At 43.1% G+C, this 20,473-nt stretch overlaps 1 protein-coding gene across 6 annotated transcripts in view; it reads left to right on the top strand.

Annotated features, from left to right (window-relative positions):
• Positions 1-20,473, top strand: part of LOC137359547 (synaptotagmin-like protein 2) — a 294,080-nt gene that overhangs the window by 146,606 nt on the left and 127,001 nt on the right. For all 6 annotated transcript variants that reach the window (XM_068025421.1, XM_068025423.1, XM_068025422.1 and 3 more), the window contains 3 exons: positions 11,138-11,286; positions 13,586-13,697; positions 20,305-20,368. In XM_068025421.1, coding sequence (XP_067881522.1) covers positions 11,138-11,286; positions 13,586-13,697; positions 20,305-20,368 — 325 coding nt within the window. The remainder of the gene's footprint in view (positions 1-11,137; positions 11,287-13,585; positions 13,698-20,304; positions 20,369-20,473) is intronic.

Raw genomic sequence — 20,473 nt, 5'->3', positions numbered from 1 at the left:
TCAGTGTTGCAGACTGGCACATTCCAAGGTCTGGGACTACATTTTTTTTTATTCATTCATGGGATGTGGGCTTCGCTGGCCAGGCCAGCATTTACCTCACCTCTTGAGTTCAGCTCTTTTGTCCATATTTGAACCAAGGCTATAATGAAGTCAGGAGCTGAGTGGCCCTGGTGTAACCCAAACTGAGCGTCACTGAGCAGGTTATTGCTAAGCAAGTGCTGCTTGATGGCACTGTTGATGATACCTTCCATCACTTTACTGATGATTGAGAGTAGGCTTACGGGGCGGTAATTGGCCAGATTGGACTTGTCCTGCTTTTTGTGTACATGCTGAGGGACGCACTAAAGCTTGGGGCAGCCGCCGCAAAGGCTCAATGGGGAAAGCCCACTGTGTAAGGTCCTCCTGCCATAGTGAACTGAGGGGCTGGAACCTGTGTAGAACCCCTTGGGCTGTATGCACAAAATATCTTTTTACTATGTAATGCCAATGTACATTACATTTAAAATGGAATGGCAATAATTGTGAGGCACGTCATGTTTTCTGTATTGATGAAATCTAATCTCCATTTTACTTCCTGAAATGTGAACTTTGAACTGTTTTGTAATGTGTTTTTGCAAATTTTTATGAAGAAAGTATATTTTTGGGAAAAAATATTAAAGCTGCAGTCGTCCTACACTCAACGCACCACCACCGCACCCCCCCCACCCCACCCGACCCCATCGCCTTCCCAATTGCCTCCCCACTCAAGCTCACCTTAGGCCCTCAGCTGGCATCCCTGCATGACCAATAAGCTCCCTCTGGGGTCTTTAACGGTGCGAACAGTTCTCTGGTAACATGCAAATGAAGCCACTGGACCAATTCGCCGTGGCCCTGCCGTCAGCCGCCTTGTGGCACGATCTATTATTTAATTGCGGCAACTTCTCCTTATCATGAGTAAAGGCAGATCTGAAGTCAGTATTTAATAATTCCTATTTTGTCCCTGAATTCTAGCTTCCCACTGTCATTTGTAAGTGATTCAATATTTTCTTTCATCCTTTATTGCATATAATCTTGAAAAACCCATAATGATTTTAATCTATTCTCAAAATCTTATACTCAATATTTCTTTTAGCTTGTGTATTTTTGAACCTGCTTTATAATTTATAATATTTATAATTTACCCAGTTCTGATGCTTAACAAACTTTTTGTCTGTTTTACATAAGAACTTAAGAAATAGGAGTTGAAATAGACAATTTGGTCCTTCAAGCCTGCTCCTCCATTCAGTAAGATCATGGCTGATCTACTCCCTCAACTCCACCTTCCGCACTATCCCCATAATCCTTAATTCCTTTAGTGCCCAAAAATCTATCGACCTCTGTCTTGAATATACCCAATGACTGAGAATCCACAGCTCTCTGGGGCAGAGAATTACAAAGATTCACAACACTTTGAGTGCAAAAATTTCTCCTCATCTCAGTGGTAAATGGGTGACTCCTTATTCTGAGACTGTGACTGCATGTTCTAGATTCTTCAGCCAGGGGAAACATTTTCTCAGCATCTACCCTGTCAAGCCCCTTAAGAACCTTATGTTTGAAGAACCTATTGCTTTTCCTGAATATTTCTCTTTTTAACTCCACTTAATCTGAATGCCATTTAATCGTTTTAACTGAGGCAAAATGGAACTCAAGGATGATTTATCAACATTCTTAAATCCTCCCTCATTTTCTCTTCTTGGATACTTTGCGACACAATAGTGTTCCAATTAACTTTTTAAACCCATTACATTCTCACAAAAATTGCTCTCTTTGGATTTAGTGGATTTGAATTTAGCTGACCTGCCAGGAGCTGGGGTGGGGATTGGAGTGGGGGTCGGTACTGCACAGGCAACCCGGACGTTGGGGTTTTCCCACATACTGTGGAGTTCTAACTCCACAGCGTGTGTGTCGCATTGCTGATAAGTTCCCTGCCCAGAAGCCAGTCTGATTTACAGGCTTGGCTTCTAGTTGAACAGGAAGCAGTCCAAAGGAGACCACAGGATCAGCTAAGTCCACCCCTTAGAGGTGGGGTGGGGGGGGTGTGGCATGGTGGGGGATCCATCTTGTGTCCTGGGGATTTGGTTCGAGTTGGGAGGGGAGATACGAACCCGGGATTCTAAGGAGGGGGAGGGGGAACGGGGAGGAGGTTCAATCCAGGGTGGGAGGGTGGGGCAGATTGGATGCCAAGAGGGGTGTTGAAGGCCTGGGGAGTGTGTTGAAGGCTTTGTGGAGAAAATCTGAGAGATCAGAAGGCTCCTGGGCAGTGGGTGTCTGGTCGTGGGTTTGTCAAGGCAGGAACACTGAAACCAGCAGAAAAGTGGAAAGGCATTTACCTCCTGCACCTATCAATCCTCGCCTGGGTTTAGCTGCCAGGTTTCCCGAAGTTCAGATAACCTGACGTTCCACGGTTAAATTCAAAATGGTGATTACAAATGAGGCTCACAGCCTCATTATAATATTTAAAGTGCCAACTCACTCAAAGCCTGAACACACATCCCCAGCCACACCCCCATAAACCCAGCCATTTTTCAGAATTAACATTTTCCCCTAGTGTTTCTCTGTCATTGTTTTTCTCAAGCTTTCATTAATGTTTTAGTTTTAATGAAATATCAAGATTCTCATATCTTCTAATTTGACCTTATTTACTATGCATCCAGAATTATTTATGTCATGTTGCTGTGTGCTAAAGGATGTAAGGAAGCAATCCTGAAACATTTCTGAAGATCTTCTTTTCTTAGCTTGTACCTTTCCTTTTTTGTAATCAGTATTGTGGAGGAGATGGATAGGGAAAGTAATTCATTGATTGTTGGGAATTTACAAAGAAAGGATATGTTCACCTCTTCAACTTGCCTTCCACTCAGGGTTACTTCTACAAATTGGATACATTTATGTGCTTTTGCTGTCATCCACTCTGGAGTGTTATGCCTGAGCAGGCATGAGATTCACTGAATATTTAAGAAGGGAAGGCTCTTTTTCCTTTCACACACAAATGTCTTCCACAAATTCTGTAAATCTAGGTACTGTTGCAATCTCTTCCACTTCTTAAATTAATCTTAAGTTGCCAGATAAAATGCAGTATTGTGACACTCTGCAATTTTAAAATTTCAGTTTTGCGAAGAACTCAATGGGGTAGAAATTGATATGCGTTGCACCTGTTTTATGAGCATATAACAGGCACAAAGCATAGCAAGTTAGCTGTACGATTACCTCTGCCCAATCTGCACTGGTATTGGTCCCACTGCTAAATTTGCCATCTGAGACATAAGCATAAAAAAGCCGTTGGGCCCCTTGAGTATGTTGATTTGGGTTCTAATGCCCATTGAGGAATCCCTGTATAAATTTAGTTGTCAATGAGCAGGGCAAGTGCTGGATTCTTCAGCAGATCTTGCAGCTGCCAACTAAAGGTAAGTTTTATTTAAAAATTCTGATGTCAGAAGATTGCTGCCCCATATCCATAGCCCTGGCAGTTGACTCCACCGTTGCCCACCTTCGCATGTCTGCTCCAACACCCTGTCCCCCACACCCACCCTCAATTTACCTCTGCAGGCCACAGCCGATGACCCAGGTGACCTGAAATGGATGTTTCTTGTTGGGTGAGCTGCCTATGGAGATGCAACAAGTGCTGGCAGCTCCTGCCAACTATGCAGATGAAGATCATGATCTAATTCCTGGCGATCCTCGGGCCTCTTGCTTTGGTCGCATGTGACCCAAAAACTCAGACTTGTTGCTGCAAGAAAAGTCTACCTCAAATTTGTGTTAATATATTAAACTGCAATCACACTGCGATTGAACTTTTATTGTTGTATCATCATTAGAAATAATTCAAATTGCTAAAGAATTGAAAGATTCCAAAAGTTGATTAAAATTCATGATGAAATAGATGAAATTATTAAATAGGTTGAATTTACCCTGTGGGGCTTAGGCTGTGCTTTAATGAGTCACGAAAAAAGGAATAGAAGATTAAAAGCTGCGACAGACGCTGAGCTTGATGATCAAATATTCAAATGTATTTGAAGTAATACAAACTATTTAAAGTCCTGCAGTCTGTTGCTTCTCTATATTGCAGTTTGTTGCATCTATATGTTTATTTCATTGTTTCATCGGATTCTCTTTTTTGAGCAGTTTTCTTATCGCTTCTCCCTTCATCTCCTGAAGGCGGTACTTCATGATAATACATGCTTCCATGATTACTGACAGCACTGTTCCTTGTACAGGTTGCTATTCTTTGAGTGGGCATGGCAGCTTATTTCGTACCACTACAACCGAGTCTGATTGTACCTCTCACTGTAGGCTTTGTAGAACACTAAAGCTCCCAATAGTTGTGAATATGTTTACTCATGAGCTTTCTTGAGCTTTTTTTGTCTTCTCTTCTACAAGTTCTTCAAACTCTCATACCTGCCTGTCTGCACAGTGTGTCAGATATGAGTTTAAATCAAGGAGTCTGGTGGGAAGAGGACGAACCTCCTCCTGACCAACTCCTCGACCAACATCTCAAATGAAGCATCTGAAAATCCCCTGAGCAGACTGTGGAAGTTATTTGACAGATTGCTTCATAGACAATATTTTCAAACAAGCACCAAGACATAGCTTGGCTGGTGATGAGAAGGACCCTACTTGTTAGATCCTTCATGCACCTGCCACCATACCCTGCCCTCAAGGCGGCCGTGGTGGGGAAGAGACTGTTGTCCACCACCTTCTGGAATGCGCCTTTGCAAAGAAAGTATGAAAGGAGATACAATCATTTTTGTTGAGTTTCATCATGAGCAGCTCTGTGACACAGGAGTCAATGCTGTAGGGGCTGTTCCCAAAGATGCACACTGAGACAAACATCAACTGCGGCTAGAGGACCATCAACTCGGTGAAAGATGCTCTGTGGTCTGCCGGAAACTTGTTGGTCTTCCAGTGCAAGGAGCTGTGCACGACCGAGTGTCGCAAAATGGTCATTCCAAGGTCCAGGACTACGTGCTGTGGGACGGACTGAAGCTTGAGGCCACCGCCGTAAAGGCTCAATGGGGAAAGGACACAGTCTAAAGCCCTCCCTAGATGATTACAGAGTGCCAAAACAATACGGCATGAATGTATATTGTAAATATAACCTGTAATTGTAAGTGTAGTGAGATACGTCAGAGTTCCACGTACTGAAAGATATTGCACTGTATGTAATGTCAAATTTGAACTGTTAGTAATGTACTTCTGCAAAATTTTATGAATAATGTATTTTTTGAGAAAAAAATCAAAAACCCAGGGGTCCCTTCCAGCTTCTCCAATGCAAGTTTCTGCTACGTGAATGCAAGTTGCCTACAGCCAAAGTGTAGCTCCCCTTTATGACATACAGGTACCTTTAAAAGGTGTCTGGAATGCCTAATATTTCTACTCCCTCATTAGGTGCGCTGCTAATCAATAGCACTAGGTGCCTACAGATTTAATCACAATGAGGGCCCTTACATTACAACAGCGACTACACTTCTGAAGTACTTAATTGGCTGTAAAGCACTTTGGGACATCCTGCGGTCATGAAAGGAGTTATAAAAATACAATTCTTTTGATTCTCACATGATTGGACAGCGCTGGTTGGGCCCGGATGAATTCCTATCCCTAAATGTCTGGTAATCGCATTCTAAATTTATTTTTTGCTTGCAAAGCTTTTAAAATAAGTAATTTTATTTTGCAGCACTTTCTTTAATGGCACAATGTTACTCTAAGATTATTGTAAGGTGTATGACAGGTGGGAGCAGATGGGTGACAGAATTATAAATCACAACATAACAGGGATACTGCTAATTAGTTTCCTCAATCACATTTTCAACAAAAGATCTTTGTGAGAATGGGTTCTCTGTTGCTTCCTTATGTGAATTATATTGGCATCTTTGTAAATATTTGAGTTTCTATTTGAAAGAATTTATAGCTTAAGAGTCAAAAATTTGGAGGGTGGTTTCCTATCGATATAAGTGACCTTTTACTGTTTGAAACTGCACTGGAATGAAAATGGTGGGCAAACCTCATTCACCTTCTAATTCAATAATCAATTCCAAAATAAAGATTAATATTTTACAGTTTCTCTTTCAGATTCATTTATCTTTTTTGAAAATCTGTCAGTGGTGTGGAAGTGGTTGTATTAACTTTTTTTGCCTTTCAATAAAATATGTACAATATGGTATGCAAATGATCACACTCTGCTGTAGTGAGCAGAGTAAAACAACGTTTACTAGTAATTTGAGGAATTCCATTTTAAAACCTGGGGCTGCATTCTGCAATTCACATGGGAATGGTTATTAAATTGACTGCTCGTTAAATACCAATCAAGAATGAAAGATGTGCTATTCCAATGGTATTTAGAGACATTTAGCAATGATCTTTATGAGAATTTTTGATTGTTAGTCATTAATATTCTGTCTCGCCACAGGCTTATTAAAACAGAGGGGAGATTCGTACCAAATTGTATTGCTTAAGCTAATGTTTATTACAATGTGTTTAAAGGGGCCTTATCAACTGGTTTAAAAAAAACTCCTCAGAAATTATTAAATTAGGTTTGTAATTGAAAGTACTTGGTGATATGGCATTTTCACCCCAGTGTACCCCCTCTGAACTCTCCTCTTCAGTAGATAATGCATTGGGTTATGGTTGCAATGGTGCCAACAGACCCCAGTACCTCACCTATAGTTCAGGTGTGAGACACTGAAATATAAATTACATCGTTTTTGATGGGATTAATACACTAAAATTTGATTTATCTCAAGAAAATTACATGCAAGAAACTATTTTCTTGGTCTGCTGTTATGTTCAGAGTAAATTATTTTCACACTGCCGTGCTTGCTGGACATTTTCTCAAGCCTGTAAGTGGCAATTTAACACCTCTCTATTGGGATATCGACATTTCATGCCTTTCCTACACACACAAAAGCAAAGCTGCTCTGTGAGCCTAGATCATTTCATTTTATCCTCCAGGAGATGTCATGCTTTTAACCAACCTTGAGGAAAAGATGCACAAATAAATGGCTCACTTTTTTAACCACAAATTCTCCAACTTAACAAAAAAAGCAGAATCTTCAACCTAAAAAGTCAAGAACTGGGAAAATTAATAACATTTTTAATTGGAACAACTGTGGTACCAGGTAGAGGATCCTGTTCTTTAAGTCAATTCCTATTTATTTTGACCTCAAAGGTATTTCACAAACACTCCCTCACTTTGTTCTAAACATAACACCTGGGATCTGCTGAAATATTTGCTGCAACTTTGATGTCCTGGTGCGAGCATAAATCATTTCTTTCACGCACCAGTGTAATTTCAAGCTCTCACCAGCTGAACGAGGGGAAATGTTTTAAAGCCTTCTCTTTATTTATATCTAAAATTTAAGAATTGCTTTCAGATTTAGTGGAGCAGATATACGTCTTCTGATAGCCCTGTTTTGTCAGCTGGATGTAAAGAACATTTGAGGTGGGCCTCAATTTAGGTGGTCAGCACTCCAGCCAGAAAAGGCGGGGGCCCAGTAAATACTCAAATGAGGATCCTATGGTGTTGTTAGAATCCAAACACCACATTTGTGTAAATCAGGCCTGCCATTGCTACTTCCTCAACCCACCCACAATTCATGGGTGTTGCAGGTAGGAGGCAGTCAGTTCCAGCTTGTTAAAGGAGTTCTTACCTGCTTTCATTTAAATTGCTGCAGATGTTTGGAGGATATCTTGCTGTTAGTCACAGTTGTTTTTGGCTTGTAGTGACTGGACAACCTCCAAATGGTCATCATACTGTCTATTCCATTTAGGCTAGAGGAAGAGGAGCAGTAGCAACAGGTAGAATTTCAGCCACAGGGAGATCACAGAAGTGTAGGAAAGTTCTCAACTTTGCGCTGCACTGAATTTTCTTTCTCATTGAAGTCAATGAAAGAGAAAATCGAGTGCGGTATTAAACAGGCTGCTGATTCGCTATGAGCCCGTTTTGTGCTACTGGTGTAGTCCAACTTGATCGCCAGTGTCTCTCTAAACGTAACAATAAGATTACAAAATGAAAGCTTCCAGGTTTTAGAGAAAAGTGCTGTGCATGAGTAGGTCCCAGAGAAAAAGAATCAGTAAGAAAAGTAGCAGGTAGGCATATGTCACAAAAATGTGTTGTCTATTTGGTCAGTAGGCTAGAATTTGTGCAATACAAATTTGATTCTGTAATTTGCTAATGTAAAGAGTAACAATTTAATAAACTAGTCTTTTTGTTACAACCACAAAACTTCTTGTGCAGACATATTGGAATTTTGACTAAAGCAAAATAGTGGAGATACAGGAAATCTGAAATAAAAATAAAAAATGCTGGAAATACTCTGGCAGCATCTGTGGAGAGAGAAAGAGTTAACATTTCAGATCTGTGACCTTTCATCAGAACTGAGAAAAGTTAGAAATTTAATAGGTTTCTAGCAAGTGAAAGGTGGCGGGGTGCGGGGGTGGGGGGGGGGGTGTGGTGCGTGGGAAGAGTGGAAAAAGAACAAAAGGGAAGGTCTGTGATAGGGTTAAGAGTAGGAGAGATTAAATGACAAAAGGTTTCATGGTGTAAGGCAAAAGGGAGTGGTAATGGATCAAGAAAAGAAACAAAATAATTGTCTAGAGGACGTGTGAATGGTAGGACCATGAATGGCTGCTGTCCGAAAGCATAAAAAAAGAATTAATTGAAAAACAAGAGTGCATGAAACCAAACCAGAAAAGATAAATCTTTGCTTTCAATTTCAAACCTTTTCTGGCATTCACATGGTCTAACTCTGGCTCTTCCCTTCCTTGACTTCTCTATCTCCATTTCTGGGAATAGCTATCAACCAGTATTCGCTATAAGCCCACTGAATACCACAGTTACCTTGACTGCACTTCCTCACATCGCACTTCTCGTAAGGACTCTATTCCATTCTTGCATTTTCTCTGTCTCGATCGCATCTGTTCTGACAATACAATCTTTCATATTAGTCCTTCCGATATGACTTCCTTTTCCCTCAACTGAGAATTCCTCCCCCACCATGATTGATAGAGTCCTCGACCTTGTCTGTTCTATTTCATACAATTCTGCTTTCACCCCTTTCACTCCCTCCCAGAACCATGATAGCATTCCCCTTCCACCCCATCAGCCTCCATATTCAACGGATCATCCTCTGCTATTTCCACCACCTCCAGGGTGATGCCATCAATGAACACATCTTCCCCTCCCCTCCCCTCCCATCCCCTTTCAACATTCTGAAGGGACTGTTCCCTCGGTGACACCCTGCTCCACTCCTCAATCATCCCAACACCCACTCCCCTTTCCACAGCACCTTTCCAGGCAAGTGCAGGAGATGCAACAGGTGCCCTTTTACCTCCTCTCTTCTCACTCTAAGACCCCAAACACTCCTTCCAGGTGAAACAGTGATTTACTTGTTCTTTATTCAATTTAGTATACTGTATTTGCTGCTCACTGTGTGGTCTCCTCTACACTAGGAAACTAAACACCTTTGTTCAGGCCACAAGCATGACCCTGAGCTTCCAGTTGTCTGTCATTTTAATTCTCCATCTTGCTTCCACTCTGACTTTACTGTCCTTGGCCTCCTGCAGTGTTCCAATGAAGATCAAAGCAAGCTTGAGGAACAGCAATTCATCTTTCGACTGGGCACTTTACAGCCTTCTGGACTCAATATTGAGTACAACAATTTTAGATTGTAACATCTGGCCCATTTTGTTTCATTTTTCTTCACCGGTTTTGTGTTCTCTCTCTTGTTTCTCTCATTTCTTTTAATTTGCTTTCGGATGGCAGTTATTCATGATCCTGCTGTTCACACCTCCTCTAGATGTATCTTTTGTTTCTTTTCTTGACCCATTACCACCCCCTTTGACCTTGTGCTATGAAACCTTTTGTCATTTAGTCTCTCTTGTCCTCCACCCTATCGCAGTTCTTCCCTTTTGTTCTTTTCCCCACCCTCTCCCCTTTCACTTACTCAAAACCTATTACATTACCTACGTCCATGTCTCCGCTTTAAAGACGTCTGCAAACGCGACATGAAGTCCTGTGACATTGATCACAAGTCGTGGCAGTCAGTTGCCAGCGTTCGCCAGAGCTGGCGGGCAGCCATAAAGGCGGGGCTAAAGTGTGGCGAGTCGAAGAGACTTCGCAGTTGGCAGGAAAAAAGACGAGGCGCAAGGGGAGAGCCAACTGTGTAACAGCCCCGACAAACACATTTTTCTGCAGCACCTGTGGAAGAGCCTGTCACTCTAGTATTGGCCTTTATAGCCACTCCAGGCGCTGCTCCACACACCACTGACCACCTCCAGGCGCTTACCCATTGTCTCTCGAGATAAGGAGGCCAAAGAAAGATTACATTCATGACTTTCCTCATTCTGATGAAAGGTCAGTTACCTGAAATGTTAACTCTGGCTGGAATTTAATGGTGAGGTGGTGCCCCTGCTAGTTTGTGTGGCCCTTAATTGGCTTCAGTCGAGGCTTCAGAGGCCAGCAGCTCTTCAGTCCCAGCAGTGCCATCGGGAGCAGTAGCCATGGCTGGGACTGCATCCAGCCAGAAGAGGAGCCACCATGGATGCCAGCCTCCAAAATGCTAAGTGGGGGTCAAACCTCGCCCGGGTCAATTAGCTAGGCCCTGGCAAGGGAGGTGGGGTGAGTCAGAGTGTAGGGCAGGGAGTGTTGTTTTACTGGAGGGGGGTCTCCGTGGTGCACAGGGTGCCCGATCAGGAGGGACTCAACCCCAACCTGCAAGGAGGCCGCCCTGTTTTACTAGACGGCCTCCTCGGGTGCGGTGCCTGTTAACCACTGGTAAAATACCAGCCATGGCGGAGGAGGTCCTTATATGGCAACTAATTGGCCACTTAAGGACCTCAATTGGCCTAAGGGCAGGTGGGCATCTCCCCCACCGCTGGTGAAATAGCAGTGAGGGTAGGTTGGCGACGGGCTTGACACCGCCGCCTCTCACATGATTTTATGTCCCCTCCCAAGGGAATGTTAAATTCCGTCCTCTGTTTTTCTCTCTCCACAGATTCTGCCAGACCTGCTGAGTATTTCCAGCATTTTCTGTTTTTATTGTTGGGATCTTTTTTGTTGCTGTAAGACCCTGAAATGGAACAACACAAAAAAAAAAATCACATTTTTAATACACATTTTTTTCTGCAGGAAACTGAAGAGAACTAATTTTGATGCAAGCAAATGGAAGGTGATGACAGGTGAATGGTTTGCAGAAGTTAAATCAAAGCGCTATGGAGATATTTCCAGTGGTATAGACATCCTAAAGAACGCATTTAACAAAAACAAGAAGATACCAGGTAACTTTTCTTCAAAAAGATTTTATTTCACTATTTCTTTTCCTCCCTAAAGTTATTGACTCATTCTGTGCTACAGTTCTGAAGGTGCTGGTATCCCTCCGGTATCTTGGCCAAATTATGTGAGCCCTCCCTTTATGTGTGAGACTTTCCTTTGCGCATCATTTCAGTTATGCCTTCAGTTGTGGGACGTTTTACGTTAAAGGTACTGTATAAATAGAAGTTGTTGTTGTTGTCTAAGACACACCGATCACTCCACTTCCCTCTATTCCATTAAGGCCCACCTTAAATGCCCACCCTCAACCCTCCTAATATCTCCTGTTTTGTCTAAGTGCACATTTTTGCCTGGTTATGCCTCTGTGAAACAGCTGGGATATTTTCTTATGTTGAAGGCACTATATAAATGAAAATCTCGGTGGGACCTCAACAACACAAAAACAGACTATCTGGCCATTGTCAAATTGCTGTTTATGAGAATATATGCTGTGCGCAGATTGGCTCCCACTTTTCCATTGGCTGTTAAGTGCTTTGAGACATCTGATGGTCATGAAAGGCGCTATATAAAAGTGAGATTTTTTTGTTGTTACTGTAGATATTCAAAGAATGATTTGCCAAATGCTTGATCCAAATGTGGAGTCATAAACATTTAAATGAACAGATGGAAAATCATGAGCATGCCCATGGTAGTCCCAATACATGTTCTCTGTGGGTAAGGCTCCATGCTAGTAGCAACCATTCAGAATTTCATCCTGGATCTAGTGCCTATAGGCTATTATACCATAGTGGCATTACAGTCAAACCTCATCCTGACCTGGTGTGATGCCCTTACATTCATATTTTTGCAGCAGAAGTGAATGAATAGTGATCAGATTGAGAAAAGCTGCTGAATAATTTCCGTTCCTATTTCAGGGGCACTGAAGCAAATGGTAGTGCCTTACTACTGACTGTCTAACATCAACACAAACCAAGGATTATTCTTTAATCTTCCTTGTCAGTATGGATCAGTTCCTTAACATGCTTATCAACTAAACCTGCGGGCCAATGGATCTGTTTTGACATTTGGGCAGACAATTTTCTCAATTCACTTTTAGAATTTTAATCTCATTCTAAAGACCTAATACTGCAGGAAATCTTGTTATAGCCTTCTCCTAAGGTAATTTTGAGATCATTTGATATGGAATGGAATTTTACGCCACCCCAACGAGCCGGATGGTGGCGAGGGGGACTGGGCGGGGTGGTGTAAAATGGAGCGGCAGGCTCCAAAAGGCTTTCCCGACCCACTTCCACCCCCTTTACGTAGGGCAGGAAGGGCACAAAAATGGGCCGCCCGCCCCAGGCCAATCAAGACCCTTAAGTGGCTACTTAATGGCCACTTAAGGGCCTCCACGCAGATTTTACACGTAGCAAACAGGCATCCTGGAGCCAGGAAAAGTCAGCTGGGAAAACCAAGCGGCTGCGATCATCCTGGGGGTGGGGTGGGGGGGTGGCCCTGCTAATCGGGCACAGGGTGCCCAATGGAGGGCCTCCCCCGCTATCCCAACCATCCTCAGCACCCAACACGCCCTCCCACCCACTTCCTTCCAACCGACCATACTTGCCTTGTCGGGGCCCGACCGATTACCCCCGGCGAGGCAGCCAAAACTTACCTTTCCTCCTAGCTCCCTGACATCTTTTTTTGATACTGGGCTGTAATCTCAGCAGTGGCCACTGCTCCCGGTGGCGCTGCTGGGACTAAGAGCTGCTGGCCCGCTGATTGGCCGGCAGCTCAATGAAGCGGCACGTCCTCCCTCAAGCGGGTAGGAGTTCCGCCTCGGAACAATTAAAGCTTGGGGACCAGTAAAATATGGAATGGATCCCCAGGTGAGGCAGAAGCGGGATCACCACTGACTTTTACTTTGGAGGCAGGCTCCGGTCCACCCGCTGTTAAATTCCAGCCATTGAGTTGAATGGCCTCCTTCTGTGCTGTAACAATTCTGTGATTAATGAAATTCTGATCAAATAAAATTCTGATTGTGATGACTTACACTTTTTTAAGATCCATGTGCATAGATAAATCTCATATAGGAAATGAAAGGAATCCAAATAGGAAATGAACCCAAACAATAGATTAGTGTGCTTTCCACTGGCTATCACTGGATATTGGTTCTGTACTGTTATGACTGTTCATTTACCATTTTCTTTTACTGCCACAGATATTTAGCAGATGTACTTTGCGTAGTAGATCACATTATATAAATCTGGACAGAGTGAAGAGCACGAGAAATTTGCTGTTCATGAATTACTGTTCATTTCTCATTTGCAGTTGTTCAGGATGTTGCAGTGAAGGCGTCAAAGGATGCAACTGTGTTTCTCAGTCCAAGCCCTCAATATCAAGATATTTCTCCAGAGCCTGAAACCTTCGAATCAGAGAAAAGGTCGGAAATGTTTAGAGAAATGCACAATGCATAATGTTTATATTGCAAATGAGTACTGAGCTGGTAAAGCTTTTTCATTTAAGGAGTTAAAAGAATGGAACATTTGTTACCCTAGGATGAACAATTTTATGTACTTGCTTGGCTTTAGTGCATAGCCTTTAGTGTAGTTTTATTGAGTTTTCACATTTTTCAGAACAAACCATCTTAGTTACACTGCATGCCTCTTTTTGAGGCACTAATCTGTTTATTTAAACACCTTACCAATTTGCTGAAAAGACCAGAGAATGGAATTTCACACAAGCACATTAAATCCATGCACTAATATATAAATACTCGAATTTCAAGCCACATTGTTTTTGAGAGTTTATCATATTAGAAGAAAAACTGTTGTTACGACCAAGGTGGGAGGAGTGCATGTTCATTCTAGTTCCACTTCTCCATGGGTCATAACATATATTTAAATTTCAGTCATAGACTCTATCCCAGTATAAAACACACCAACCAGCTTTCTTTAGTAAACAACAAAATTATCAGTTTATTATAAAACAAGTCTTAACCAATAATGAAGTAAAGCATCAACACATAGATTGAAATATAAAAGTTCCCCTTTTACCTTAGCCCCTCACACACATACACACACCTCCCCCCCCCGCCCCGCCCCCCCCAACCCGGATAACTGGAAAAAAGGGATTTTTGTTTAGAGTTCTGTTACAAAAAAAAACCAAAGAAACCAGTGGCACAGTGGTGCAGTGGTTAGCACCACAGCCTCACAGCTCCAGCAACCCGGGCTCAGTTCTGGGTACTGCCTGTGTGGAGTTTGCAAGTTCTCCCTGTGACCGTGTGGGTTTCTGCCGGGTGCTCCAGTTTCCTCCCACAGCCAAAGACTTGCAGGTTCATAGGTAAATTGGCCATTGTAAATTGCCCCTCGTGTAGGTAGGTGGTAGGAGAATGGTGAGGGTGTGGTAGGGAATATGGGATTAATGTAGGATTAGTATAAATGGGTCAGCACAGACTCGGTGGGCCGAAGGGCCTGTTTCAGTGATGTATTTCTCTATAACCACTTAGGCTGACTACTTGCTCATTCTGGAAGACAAAAGAGAAGGTATGGAAAGCTGTCCTTTGTTTTGGTTTGGCAACCCAAATGTCACTGTGATCTTCCTAGAACAGTTCTTACCAGGTGACGTTGAAGATCAGTTTGGGTGGGCTTTCCAAGAAAAGCAGGTACAGAGGCTTCAGGTAGGTCTTGCAGCAGAGGTTTTAGTTTGCATACATTCGACATGCAGGGTTTCTTCAAATACAGGAGAAAAGAGGAGACTGACGCATTGGATATGCAGGATTCCTTTCCAAGAGAGAGAAAAAGATGAGCTGGGCTTTTTTGGCAGGCAAAAACCAACTATCCATTTTAACAATTCAAAGTGAAACCAGAAACATTCCAGAAGTCAAGCCTCCTGACCTCCATAAATCTTGACCGGTCACTTCTCTGTAAATGTCTTCTCCAAGTCAAAACAACAAGCTCCCTTCTAGTATTTTATCTGAAAACAGGTGCCTTCCTGTAAAGGCTTGTTTATAAGCCAAGTCGAGGAAGCCTTCTGGTGACCTCTTTTTACAAAAAACACAAAGTTCAGCATCTCTTCAAGCTTCCAGATGAATCAATGTCCGTAATTCAACTATAAGTCCTTAAAAACATATTTTACAAAAAATAGAAGCACACTCGTAACAATGTGTATTCAGACAAAATACATTTGTGAAGTAACATTTTGCAACACTTTCACTCTTTTCCAATATTAATTATTAACCTGGAGTTCTTACTAATGAGGAAGTAACTTGATCCACTCGGGATCTCATCCGATTACTTTGTTTTCTATCAAATTTAAACCCTCAGGTCCCTGATACTGCTCTCCATAGCACCTGGGAATCACCCAGTTCCCAGTTGCAATGAAGAGGAAAAGGGGTGAAGTTTCCTTATGTCTGGTCTCTGACCCCATTATATTGATGGGATTTCTGGGGCATTCCTAGAGAGGTGGTCCTGGGCATGCACGACCAGGGCATACTGGGAAAGTGGGGAGTGGTATTCCCAGTGTTGTATGATTGCCTTTAAGAATTATATCCCTTTAAGGGATGGTTGACCCATTGTATGCCGACAACTTTGCATTTGTTGGTTGTATCATTGATTTCCAGTGACTCCGGTACATATCTCTCAAGATTCATACTGGTAGGATATTTGCACTAGCGCTGATGACAATCTTAACCCTGAGTGTATGTTTGCCAACTTTCTTTGGACATGTGATGTTCATAGTGGCAAAAGCTTCCATTTGTTTGACTTCATCAACATGGTGTGTCAGGTTCACAATGTGGAATGCCTTTTTGTTTTTTTGGCTGAGAATTGCTTCTCTGAGTCTTGTTTCAGGTCTGTTCCGCCATGGATTTTGTGTATCGGCTTGTGTTTACGCCAGTCTCTGGAGCTCTCCTTACTGCTGTTGCCCTGTTTCTGCACCTGTCGTCTGTTTATCTGAACCCTTTTGTGATTTCTGGCTGCGTCTTCGGAGCCAGATTTCTTGCATAGGTGGGCCCGGTGTTCTTTTGCACCGCATGCCTTGAACAAGTCTTGAAATGCAGGACAATGTCGCAGTGAGTGGAACCAACCACACTTACCACACAGCTTTCTTGCTGTTTTCGACCTAGTTATCACACCAATACTATTGGTTGTACCTTGTGCTTGGAAGTGCTGTTGTCCAGCTACAATGCTGTAGTATTTCCTGCCATCTTCCAGCAGTGCATCGATGCTGTGACCTTTCTTTTTCCCCACGAGGTCCTTCTGAAATACTTCAATACAATTACCGGCTCCATTATTGAGTCTGACAGCTTAGCTTCTGTAAAGTAACATTTGTTGCCCTTACTATGGCGTCTATGGATGAACTGGTCAATTGATGCCTGTGGCTGTTGCCTGTAGGACATCAATTCCAGGCGGTGAATTCTAAAATGTACTTTTAATTGGAGCTGATCTTCTAGCACTTCCCATATCTTTGCAGGATCTTCCTGATCCTCGTCAGATAAGCCTGAGGTATTGATTCTGTGTAATCCCTTATTTCCAATTGCTATCATTATTTTTACAGCCTGTTTTTCTGGCTCTGTAATAATAGGGTCAGTGAAGCATAACTGCATTCTCTGCTTGAAAATCTGCAACTCAGATAGGATATCCATGCCCTTCCAATTCATGCAGGGAAATTTGGTATACATCTTCCTGCTGTTCTTTTGCTTAAAACTTGCTTTAAGACTTATTCTATGGCTGGAATTTTATGCTGGGTGGACGGGAGCCGGACTTCGATGTAAATGTCGGTGCCGAACCCACTTCCGCCCAGCTTGGGGATCCGTCCAGTACTTTACAGATCCCCATGCTTTAATTGGCCCGAGGTGGGACTTCCACCCACTTGAGGGAGGAGGTCCTGCCTCAGTGAGCTGCCGTCCAATCAGCGGGCCGGCAGCTCTTAGTCTCAGCAGTGCCACCGGGAGCAGTGGCTACTGCTGGGACTGCAGCCCAGCCGACCGAGGAGGATACCAAGGAGCCGGGACTGAAGGTAAGTTTGGGTTGCCTCACCAGGGGAATCGGTCGTGCCCTGGTGAGGCTAGGGTGGTCGTTTGGGGGAGGGGGGGGTGCGTCTTGGATCCCGGGGTTGGGTTGGGAGGTGGGGGCGGTCCTCAATCGGGCACCCTGTGCCCAATTGCCAGGCCCCCCCTCCCCCCCGGGATGCAGAAAGGCTGGCAGCTATAGCTGGGCGGCTTTTCACGTCCCCGACACACCCGCTTGCCACGCGTAAAATACCCGTGGAGGTAGGCGCGGGCCCTTAAGTGACCACTTAAGGGTCTTGATAGGCCTCGCATGGGCGGGCCGCTTCTCACCCCCTGCTCCCCCGCCGGACCTCCGTAAACTTGGTCGGAGACGGAATCGGGGCGGTTAGGCCTCCCGAAGCCTGCCACTCAATTTTACGCCGTCCCCACGCCACCATCCAACCCGCTGGGGCGGCATAAAATTCCGGACTATGAGTCTGTACTGTTTCCCCTTTAAACAAATTCTCTCGGCTGCTTTGATTGACAGGAGCAGGTGTTTAGCAGTGCTTGTCTGTTTATCTAGCTTCTGGCACTCTGGTCTGTCTGTTTATACAGCTGTGTAATAGGCATTTTAAGTGCTGTTTTTCTCTGCTGGAGTTTGTCTATACAGCCATTCAATAGGCAATTCTTCACGCTTGAATGATTTTATGGGTTTTTTAAACTTTGGCTGAACGAATGATAGCTCTTCATGCTTGTGTGATTTAATGGTTTTTTAAGGCTTTAGCTGCAGGCTGCATGAATAGAGGATTCCAGCTCTTTTTGCTGTCAGGCACCTCTAGTAATAGCGTAGGCTTCGATCAGCCTGGGAGAGCCTTTGAGAACAATCAGTCTAAGATTGGGATTGGGTTTTCCATGTTTTTTTCTTTTACTGAGCCTTTAAAAAAATCAACTTTGTAAGCACCTCAAAGCTTCTTTTCAGTGGGGATTCCTGGACTGTCGGGCAATGACTCACTTGATCACAGTGATTGATTTGCAGCCTGTCGTTCAGTGCTTTGTCTTCTACAGCTTGAGGTAAGTGTTTTCTTCACTGTTGGAGCCAGTTTTTTTTAAACTTTCTCTCTTCTAGCTGTTGGAAGGTAGTTTTTAAAGCTGTTTTCCCTGTGGTCTTCAATCTTAGATTCTGCCTTATCCCGCCACTGCCACAATATAATGTGGATCTGCCATCATGTAATGAATTCATTTTATTTTGTCTGATGCAACATAAATGAGATGTGCGGAGTCCAGTTGGTTGAAGATCTCAAACAGGTTTGTTAGAACTGAACTATTATACACAGTGCAGATCTAATTATTTATAGAATCTTCCTCTAGGTGTTATAGTTACAGAGTGACTCTAATCTTTGAGTCACATGACTATGTCCTGGTACTTACCTCATTATCATACTAAGATCTTAAAGGCAATCATACAATACCCAGCCCTCCATTTCATTTTTATCTCTGATTGACAAAAGAGCCCTCATTTTGAGGGGACCTTGAGGAAGCAAGCATCAGGCCCTAGGTCTGGGACCACCTTAAATCAGAAGATCTGAGGGGGTAAGACAGCAAGGTGATGGAGGTCTGAGAAGGTAAGCCCACCTTCTTGTGCAGTCTTCCCAGCAAGAAGGCCCTGAGCTCTGCCATATGTTCCTGCTCTGTTTCTTGGCACAAGGACCTGCAGGAGGTGGGACTGCATCAGAAGTGCAACCAATTCATACAAATGACCAGCTTTGTCAAATTTGGTCAGTGCATGAGTGTGTAGAGGAATGACAGGGATCGTATTTGAAAGAATCTAAAGAATTATTTTTAAAAAAGAAATGTATTTATTTTATTCTGGTTTCTTCTGACCTGGTGGTGTAAATTTACCAAACTGCAAACTCCTCTCACTGGCAACACTTAGGTTCTGTTTGATGTCAGAATGTCCCTATATGCAGCAACTAAACTGTGTGGTCTTAAAGGGCCAGGCCAGCTGCACCTTAGCAGCAGATAAGTAATTGCATATTACGTAATATCATGATTTTGTCCTTATAAATCAGCATTTCAGCTAACAACATGAAAAACAACATCGCCAATATGCTTTTAGAAATGGTTGTGGTTTGAGGTTGTGCAGACCATCACCAGAGCTGAAAATTACTTTGGTCTGATCCCCTTCAACTCCTTTAAAGTGGGAACAGTGATATGTGTGTTAATCTTTCCCGGTTTATATTCTCTTGAGGGGCATTGAACCAATGGGCAAAACTGGTAGGTCTGGCTGAAGACCAGTAGAAATTATAAAATTGGCTCCTTTCTAAGAAGGTCTCATTCAGCTAGTTCAAATCTACAATGAGCATTCTAAGCCACAAATATGGCCTGCAACATTCTTGTGAGCACTCTTGCTAGCATACAGTAAGTACATTGAGGGCAGCAGCAGTGGAAATTCTGATGGAAGTTGCCACCCCACTGGTTCGTCCTCAATTACTGATGCCAGTTTACAAGGGGAAGTTGCAATACCCAACCACTCCTGTCCCCACAGGAAATCTCAGCAGAAGGCACATCTAGCTGGCGACCCAATGTTACTAGGCCATGCCCCAAGTTCCAATGCTAGAATGTTGACTCCCACACCAGATGTGGGCCATATCTGTCACCAAATACAATGACTTGTATGCCATAATCTGCAAAGGTGTGACAGCAGTATCTTAGATTAGCAATATAATACCATTTATTGACAAGTTATGGGCATTTTAATTCCGTGAGCCTGTGCTCACCAGGTAACTGGGTTGAATCTTTTGGAATTTACTCTATGCTGGACAAGTCAACAGAGGAAGCAACTTTATCCTATCAGCATGCATTGAATTCAAACCCAGGTCCCAGAAGTGAAGGGATACTGTTTAACTCATTCAGTACTATTATTCCGGTTATTGTTATGCCAGGTTTATAAAAGTGGAAATGACATCACACATCCAGAACAAACTTATTTTTACACCTTTGACATCATATTAAGACTTAAATTTCCTTTAGTTTTAATATCACTTTGACTTTTTTTAAACAGGTTTTTAGAAGAAGCAGAATCCGTACCACAGGAAAATGCAGCGATGTCTCAATCACACCTTCAGGTTAGAATCAGGTTCCTGACCTATTTAGATGCAGATAAAAATAAATGCTGCCTGGTACATTTACAATACCCTGGCTGAGAGGATGTCAGTGTGACTTGCTCCCAT

Source organism: Heterodontus francisci, chromosome 3 (assembly GCF_036365525.1).
Source record: "Heterodontus francisci isolate sHetFra1 chromosome 3, sHetFra1.hap1, whole genome shotgun sequence".
Taxonomy (NCBI): Eukaryota; Metazoa; Chordata; class Chondrichthyes; order Heterodontiformes; family Heterodontidae; genus Heterodontus; species Heterodontus francisci.
This window is presented reverse-complemented; position numbering and strand designations above follow the sequence as displayed.